The 9,458-nt window shown below is 43.1% G+C and overlaps 1 protein-coding gene and 1 long non-coding RNA gene across 3 annotated transcripts in view; one reads left to right on the top strand and one right to left on the bottom strand.

Annotated features, from left to right (window-relative positions):
- Positions 1-1,209, bottom strand: part of LOC105006831 — a 2,972-nt gene extending 1,763 nt beyond the window's left edge. For both annotated transcript variants that reach the window (XR_827464.5, XR_827463.5), the window contains exons 1-2: positions 1,030-1,209; positions 498-652 (exon numbers count right to left, since the gene is read on the bottom strand). This is a non-coding gene — a long non-coding RNA (uncharacterized LOC105006831). The remainder of the gene's footprint in view (positions 1-497; positions 653-1,029) is intronic.
- A 2,500-nt stretch (positions 1,210-3,709) lies between these two features.
- The window catches only part of LOC114839372, a 36,925-nt gene continuing 31,176 nt past the window's right edge, over positions 3,710-9,458 (top strand). The window contains exon 1 of the mRNA XM_034292396.1: positions 3,710-4,192. Coding sequence (XP_034148287.1) covers positions 3,710-4,192 — 483 coding nt within the window. The remainder of the gene's footprint in view (positions 4,193-9,458) is intronic.

Genomic DNA, 9,458 nt, shown 5'->3' with positions numbered 1-9,458 from the left:
CCCAGACAGAGGGAGATTGTGCGTCATCTTGAACTTCTTCCATTTTCTAATAATTGCGCCAACAGTTGTTGCCTTCTCACTAAGCTGCTTGCCTATTGTCCTGTAGCACATCCCAGCCTTGGGCAGGTCTACAACTTTATCCCGGATGTCCTTACACAGCTCTCTGGTCTTGGCCATTGTAGAGAGGTTGAAGTCTGTTTGACTGTGTGGACAGGTGTCTTTTATACAGGTAACGAGTGGAGAACCGGAGGGCTTCTTAAAGAAAAATGAACAGGTCTGTGAGAGCCAGAATTCTTACTGGTTGGTAGGTGATCAAATAATTATGTCATGCAATAAAATGCTAATTAATTATTTAAAAATCATACAATGTGATTTTTTTGATTTTTGTTTTAGATTCCGTCTCTCACAGTTGAAGTGTACCTACGATAAAAAATTACAGACTACTACATGCTTTGTAAAATGTTACTATAATATGTAGATAATTTAGTTCTACTTACCCCACAAGCTGTTCTTAATAATGGGTATTTCTTCAGGACGTGGTTAACAGCAATCCCTTCTGCAATTTCCAGATGCTCAGAGGAAATGTTTGCTTCAATCGTTCCTTAACAGTCAGGATGTCAGGTGGTGTATTGCTGTATTGGTTGTGCAGAACCTTCACATGGACATTGATAGAGGTTGAATCCTCCCCAACAAGATACAGACATAAGCTTCATAAGTAATCACTGTACTGCAGATGATAATTCAATAAATAACTATATCAAGTCTTTAGGTCCTGATGCCCACCCAGGCAACTCATGCTAAAAATATAAGCACTTATGGTACTGTTAGTCACTTTGTATAATGCATCCACCAAATGGTGTAATGTTGTGAATCATTTTGACATCTGTAGAATGATCACTAATAAACAAGCTGGGGTGGGATGTACATGAACAGAGATTTAAAGGGAAAATGAGAGGATATCAAGGATGTTTCACTAACTGAACGGTGATTAAACAGGATGATAAAGCATGCAGACAGCAATGTACTTACTATGACTCAGCAGTACAACAAGCATGCAGATCCCTCGCTAGTCTGGAATGTCTTTGCATGGTCAAACTTTCCTTTCAGCCTACTGACTTTAGTGTTGATGAGAAGTGGTAAATGTTCAGCCTTAAACCTCCTCTTCAGGGACATGTGCCCAGTAGGCCATTTAAAACAAAGTCAAAATGTCACAATGCATTCATTTATTCATGATTTTGCAACTGCAAAACTGTGACAGAATTCAGGAAACTGGGCTTATCGCTAAATTTGAGTTTAGCTTTTTATTGCATTTTATAAAGGTCAAGATTCAGAGCTTTGAAATGTTATATAAAACATTACTGTTTAATAAAGTAACAGGACAGATATGCTGCTTTAAAAGTTGCTAATCTGCTATACCTAGTTCTGAGAAAACACTTTCCAGAGAGCTGGTCTTTGTTTATGCCCATTCGGGGCAATTCACACCCTTTGCTGTTTGCGTTTAGTCTGTTGACAGTGTTTACAAAGTGTCTTTTCGCTACCATTCACACTCAATGCGTTCAACCTTCCAATAATCTATGCATATTTCATTGTCGCTATCATAACTGCCATGATTGTCCTTTTCTTGTAAATGTAATTCCTGGACAGTTGTTTTATACAACAGGAGCTAGCGACATAAGCCCAGTTTCCCCGAATTCTGTCACAATTTTTGAAAATTCAAACAATTTCCATATTGTTTCTTTAATGGGGACCATAATTGTTCACAAAAAAATGGGTAGTGGACAGAAAAAGCATCATAATTTCTTGCCTGAAAATAAAAAGGGTGATTGCAATCCAAGTCCATTACAAAAATAATAGTTACCAACTGTTAAGCTTTCTCTTCAAGGGAAGTGAGCTGTGAGTCCACTTGCCTGGGCCAGTCAGACACCCAGAACTTGGTTATTTATATTTTGTGTTGCATCGGCCCCTATTACCAAGAGACGCTCCAGATGGCTAGTCCATCCTTTGTGAGAGACTTGTATTGTCATACTCAGGGATTTTTCTACTATGGAAACCCTTGGGCAGTACTGAGGAGCACAACTAAGCAAGTGAATAATGAATAATAGTATGCTAGATAACAGGTTCCAATTTGTCCTGTGAAACCATGGAAAAAACAAATAGTATAATTCTTCACCTCTCAGAGTAAGAGGCCACGAATGAAAACAAGGTTAGCAAGGTGACCACAAATCCTAAACATTTCACTAACAAAACTTTTTAATATTTTTTTTTATATTAAGTATTAATTCATTATTTTCAATAGCCCTCTCTGGCAACTTCATACAATAAAGATTTCACTTTTGGAAAATTAATTGTAAGCTAGTGAGCCAGTGACTGTAGCTTAGGTGGAGGTGCTGGAGGAAGAGCAGGCTGAGGGACGGCCGACAGGAGCTGGAAGACTGAACAGCCCAGAGAGTAGTGAGACAGACTGAACCAACAGAAAGACAGAGTGCCCCAGAAGAGCAGTGAGACAGTGCACTGCAAAAAAAACTCCAATGGGACAAGACAGTTTAATTATATTTGAGGAAATATTTACTTGAAATACAATGAACAAAAATATAAACGCAAAACTTAAACGCTTTTTGCCCCCATTTATCATGAGCTGAACTCAAAGATCTAATACTTTTTCTATGTACACAAAAGGCCTATTTCTCTCAAATATTGTTCACAAATCTGTCTAAATCTGTGTAAGAGAGTACTTCTACTTTGCCAAGATAATCCATCCACCTCACAGGTGTGGCATATCAAGATGCTGATTAGACAGCATGATTAGTGCAAAGGTGTGCCTCAGGCTGGCCACAATAAAAGACCACTTTAAAACGAGCAGTTTCATTACACAGCACAATGCCAAAGATGTCGCAAGTTTTGAGGGAGCAAAACTGGAAACTCCCACACAGTGAGTTAAAGCCTCAACAGGTGGATTCAGCACCACGGCGTACTGCAACCTACTGAATTGTTTGTGATTCTTTAGGCTGAGGAGAGGCCGTGGTGCTAAATCCACAAATACAAAGCTGTTTCTCAATGTAAGGATCCTTCCTTGGTAAGACTAGTCCTTCCAAGGAAGGATCCTTCAGAGGCTAGGCCAGGCTCCTCCTTAGCATTCGAAGAACGCGTACAATGGAAAAGGCTACCAAGTGCACGTCATTATGTCAGTGAAAAGGCCCGCCTTTGTCCCGCCTTCGGCCCGCCTCCCGCGCTGCGATTCAACTGAGGATAATGGATGTGCAGCTGATTTTTTTGCAGTACAGCATCTTTGCTGAGATGGAGGAGTTGGTGAGGGAGCATCGGCGTCAGGCTGCCCGCAGGAGGAGGAGGCTAATTTGTCGCCACCTCTGCCGTCAAAGACGTGGGATGGTAAGTGACGTTAAAACATGAATAAAGGGTGAATAAGTAACGTTACACTAATAGGCTAACGTCAGCTCCTGATTTAGCAAGGTTTTCTTTTTTTTACAACCGCTATTATATTATGTCAATACATTTTAAACTCATGGGAGTTAACGTTATTTGTCATCACCGAATGGAGTAAAATCACTACTATGATTGTTGTGATCAACAAAAAAAAGCTATATGAAGTAAAAATGACAAGGTGAACAGATGCTGTTAATGAACCAGTAAAAGGATGATATGTTTAATAGTTTAACAAATATTATATTATTAAATATTATTATATTAATAAATGGCAAAACTGAACCCTTCCTCTATTCTTCATGTTGCACAGACGCGGCACTACTGTGCCATTAATGTCACGGTACCGGTGCTGCAACGGTACTATGGAGGGGAGGACACCCGCCCGGACTTCAGGCTGGGCACAGACGCCATGCAGCACCTGATGGTGGTCCTGAAGACTGACAGGCAGCACGGGTGGGGGCCGACCCTGGAGACACTCGTGTTCCTGTTCTGGCTGGCCACCGGTTCAGCCTACCGAGTTGTCTCCAGGGTCTTCTGTATGCCTCTACCTACGGTGCACAGGGTGGTCCACAGGATGGTGGATGAGGTCGTAGCTGTGCTCCCTCAGTTCGTCAACTTCCCCCGCACACAGGAGGAGCTCCAGGTGGTCAACTTCCCCTGCACACAGGAGGAGCTCCAGGTGGTCAACTTCCCCTGCACACAGGAGGAGCTCCAGGTGGTCAACTTCCCCCGCACACAGGAGGAGCTCCAGGTGGTCGGGGATGGCTTTGCCCGGCTGGCTCATCACCGGGCATTTGAGAAGGCAGCAGGGGCAGTGGATGGTTGCCACATCCGTATTAAATGTCCTGGCGGCCCTGATGGTCACGACTAAAACAACAGGAAACTCTTCCCCTCTGTGGTGCTCCAGGCAGTCTGTGACCATCAGGGTCGCTTTATGGACATATTTGTGGGTTACCCAGGAAGCATGCATGATGCACGCATCCTAAAGAACAGCCCCATCTACACTAGGGGGACTTACCCTCCACCTGGGTATTTCCTCCTAGCTGATGGTGGCTATCCTACTCAAAAACAACAGTTAAACGTTACAACTGCTAAAGTCACACTACATCTGTTTTTTTCATATCTCAACAAAGTCTTGTCTTCTTTTGCTCTTCCTTGTGCACAGGTAGTGACGGCGTGTGTAATTTTACACAACATTTGTGTTGGTGTTGGGGATGAGCTGGAAGAGGCTGTGGAGGACGACGACAACCAGCTACCTCTGGAGCGCGATGGTGGGGAGAGCCGGAGTGGAACTGCTTGGCGAGCCGCGCTGACCAACGAGGTGTCTGCACTGCATGAGGCACCTCTGGACCTATATTTTATTTACTTACTTTTTTTCTTTTTCCGCCAACCTCTCCAACTATGAAAAAAATCTATTTGACATTTCTCTGGCCTCTGCTTCCCTTCTCTCATCTGCCTCCCTCTGGTATTTTATGTTCTCCTTCAGTAGCTGTAGGAATGGATCCACTCTCTCCCTTCTCCTCTTCTCTCCTCTCCTCTGTTCCCTGCTCTCTCTCTGCTGCTGCATGTGGCTCTCTCCTCCTCCTCCTGCTCCTCCTCATCTCTCCCTTCCTCTACCTCTTGTGCAGTGCTTGGCCCTGGTTTGTCCTCTTGGATCGAGGCAATAAGGCAGGGGGGCGAGACTGCCGCAGACTGCCCTAATGCCTCGTCCATGAGGGCAAACCAGGGCCAAGTTGCTGCCGTCGCCTTGCCATCCTCTGTCCCCTGACCTGTAGCAGGACACTTGCATTCCTACAACAGTGAAGATCAAAAGGTTGTTGTGATGTTGTTGTGATGATGTATTACTACTATAGTACACAACACTACATCTAAACTTACTGTCAGCTGGCCCTAGTCTGTCAGGTTTACATCCAAGGCTTACTTCAAAAATCACAAGTTACATTAAGATGTGCATAACAATTATGTCCATACATTAATACCCCCAAAGTACAATATCTCCCACCTTGTACTTGGTCTTCAGATCGTCCCACTTCTTCTTGGCCTGGGCAAGGGTGACCCTCCGATCCCCATCTTCTCCAAAATAAGTCTGTGTGAATAAAAAGCAGATTACACAGCTATTACTTCTGAACATTAAACAATAGTGTAGCTTCTCACCGATATCCGTTGGCCGCGGTGTCCTTCCCCCGGTAAACAGCTGCTGTTTTTCTAAACGGAGACATATAAACGTCTCCGCTTGTTCCTTAGTCCCGGTCAAAAAAGATGAGAAAACTATCAGTATAACGCTGTGGATGGTATAATGTTAACGTTACTTTAGTCTGTACAACTTATCTAGTGATTTATAAAAGAAATGCCGGTGACGGCAACCAAGCTAACAACTGTTAGCTAATATGAGAGGTCGAGTTCGGTTCCATTAGCTAGCTAGCTAGCCTACCGTTAGCTAGTGAGGTATCTAGCTAATTATCAATAGCAATTTGTACTGGCATTTAAACGTTAAACTTTGTTTTTATGTACGGTAACGTTACATAACGTTACAAAGGTACGGTAACGTGAAACACTAAAGATACTTACATTTAAAAGCATATTGCCCCGTCACTCCGCTTAGGTCAGCCATTTTTTTTACGAGCTGGCAAAGCCGTGCTCATAGGATTGTAGGTAATATAGGAGCGCGAAGGATACACATATGCATCCTTTGCCGTCTATGGGAAATTCTCCGAACGAAGGACTCAGTCCTTGGTGGGATTCGGAGGATCCTCGACATTGGAAAAGTCCTTCGACGGACGTATCCTTGTATCCTGTGTTCCACTCCTACTACTTCGTTTTGTTTTACTTACAATTCTACATAGAAAATTCAACATCTTCCCCATCAGCGTTGCCAGAGCCGAGCAAAGTATCAGCAGCTTGAAACTCATCATGAGCTACTTACGTGCATGCATGCATGAGGCCCAACTATCCAACCTCACTTTGCTTTGTATGGAGTGTGACAGAGACAAAGCCAAAGTTGTTGGCATGTTTACCAACATGAGGCAGAGGAAGATGCCATTTTAAAATGGGACCTTGATTTGTAAATAGTCCATTCATCACCTATTGGGGATTTTACTTCGGTCAATGGAGTGCACAGAATTAATAAATGGATAACATCACATCCCAACATGGCTACATCGGCTGAGCAAAGACAACCTGGTTAGTGAAACCATTTTTTGGTCTTTATTAAAAGGAAATAAGTCATGTTATTACAGGCCCTCTAGAACATCACCTAAGGCACAAAGTGTTGCCTGTGTTTTGTATTGTGCATTTTAGTGGTAGACCGCTTTGTCTAGTTGACCTATTAATCTAGGCCTATTTGTGTGCTCATCAGGTGCTTTATGTGCTTCCGGTGATAAATGGTTGGTGGGTGTTGCAATCCATGGTTTTGACCACCTGTCAGTAAGGTATTCTGTCATGCGGTGTGGGAGTTAAGGGAACCAGGCGCAGGCAGAGGTAGTCGGTGTTGATCTTTTAATTAAACAAACACCTAGCCCAACAAAAAACACAATGAAAGAAAAGGGCTGACTTAAGCAGCAAAACGAACGTAGACAACAGGTATGATGAACTTAGACGTAACGGCAACACACACGACGACATCCAATGACAACAACAATGATCCACAAATGCGGGGAGAAGAGGGAAAACATTTAAACACAAATGATGTGATGGGGACCTGGTTCACTGATGCATGTGGAGGGTGAAGGCTGGCCCGTGTGGTCCAATGCAACTGATGAGCTACAGTAACTCAAATTGCTGAAAAGGTTCATGCTGGTACTGATAGAAAGGTGTCAGAACACACAGTGGATCGCAGTTGGTTTTGTATGGGGCTGCATAGCCCGGCAAGCCGGCAGAGGTAGTGTGATGCTTTGGGCAATGTTCTGATGGGAAACCTTGGGTCCTGCAATTCATGTGGATGTTACTTTGACACGTACCACCTACCTGAGCATTGTGCACCCTTCCATGGCATCGGTGTTCCCTGATGGCATTGGCCTCTTTCAGCAGGATAAAGAGCCCTGCCACAAAGCAAAAATGGTTCAGGAATGGTTAGAGGAACACAACAACGTTTTCAAGGTGTTGACTTGGCCCCCAAATTCCCCAGGTCTCAATCCAATGGAGCATCTGTGGGATGTGCTGGACAAACAGGTCCGATCCATGGAGGCCCCACCTCGCAACTTACAGAACTTAAAGGATCTGCTGCTAATGAGCTTGGTGCCAGATACCACAGCACACCTTCAGAGGTCTAGTGGAGTCCATGCCTTGACGGGTCAGGACCAAGCGTGCCGCACAAGCCCTGAAAAGTGAAGCCAAAACGTCTCGATTGCCCCCTGGTGAGTGGTCCCAGTATAGGTCATAAACCCCGCCCTCCCCATGTTATTCAATGGGACGCGAGACCAACTAAACAATTAAATTACCCTTCAAATATATTTTTTCCGAAGCTGGTTTCTGTCATTTACTGTAGTTTGTATCACGCTAATGTAAATTCAAGAGTTTGTTTTTAAAATAAGTTTGTTTTTAGTTAGTTATTTAATGCTCTAAAAACGGTGGTGTGACGTCGTGATTCACAGCTGTGATTGACAGCTATCTGAGCCGAGGAGCCACTGAATCTTCGGAGGACTGAGGAGATTGGAACTTTACATTTAATCTCTAAATTTCTATAATTTCACACGGACATAATGGGTTGTTCTGCAGTACATTGTGCTAACCGATCTGGCATTTCCTATCGATCTTTGAATTTTTTTCGGTAAGTTAAATTTATAAGCTATTTAATTAGTAAATACATGTAATGGGCTAGCTAACGTTAGCTAAAAGACAACAAGCCTCGTTAATAGCCATGTTAATAGCTAGCAGTTGATCGTTAGCTAGAAGTTACCAATTATTTTTGTATTAGGCCTATTCTAAATTAAGGTTAAACATGATGTAAGTTAGGCTATAACATATCGTCTAGGTTTAACAAGCAAAGGTTGTACTGTACTTGGACTTGCGATTGATTACGGTATGCGCATTCTGCGAGGGAGAGTGAGGGCGGGGCACAGGGGTGGGGCCGTTGATTTCGCGGCTTTAGGGCTTTACTTCCTTCTCGCTACTGCGCATAACTACTGCGCAGAACTGGTCCCAAGATCGCTATCTGCGCAGACGCAAGTCCAAGATGTCAGCGTCGTATCAGGACACTGGTGGCTTCATTTTTCACCAATGGAAAAGAGCGAAAGGGCGTCGTCCATTATATATACAGTCTATGGTCAGGACTGTTTTGGCGGCAAAAGGGAGACCTACACAATATTAAGCAGGTGGTCACAATGTTATGGCTAATTGGTGTATAGTATACATTCTTAATATAAGTCTCAGTAGTTATAGTTATACATTTTAAGAAATTGTTTTAAAATATTTTTATGATAGGGAGGGACCTATAAAATTATTACATGAGGGGGCCAATGTCGCCTATCACTCTGCAACTAGTCCCGTCCCTGACACGCCCCTGACCACAACCACCACCTAAGCCCTTTTTTGATCCAGAAAAAACCCTGATACTTACATTGGGTATCTTGCAATCATTTCATACAGTAATCTCATTATTTTATTCTGCTCTACTGATACTGTGCCACATGGTTCTTTAGAATCTAGTCTCATCTGTAAATCTTTGGGGAAGGATAGAATAGATATCACAGCAGGCAATCCTGAGCAAGCTGGTTCCTTGCTGCCAAACAGTAAGATTTCATCAGCTATCGAGTGACAAGTATGCCCCACTATAAACACAGCTGGCATAAACTGAAAATGTTTCCATAAATTTGAAAAGGAATAAAACTTTTAAATGTGGCACTTCACCATAGAATTTCAAGTTACTTGGTGTCACCTACTACCCTTGCCCGCACTAATGCTGACACATGGTCATTATACTTTTCAAAAAGAAAAGAGTTGACATAAGTTAAAAACAGAAGATATAATGAACAGGAATAACTATAAGTCAATGCACATATGATGCAGCACCACATTTCCGC

Source organism: Esox lucius, chromosome 5 (genome assembly GCF_011004845.1).
Source record: "Esox lucius isolate fEsoLuc1 chromosome 5, fEsoLuc1.pri, whole genome shotgun sequence".
In the NCBI taxonomy this organism is placed as follows: Eukaryota; Metazoa; Chordata; class Actinopteri; order Esociformes; family Esocidae; genus Esox; species Esox lucius.
Note: the sequence above shows the minus strand (reverse complement) of the source record. Positions and strands in the feature narration are given on the sequence as shown.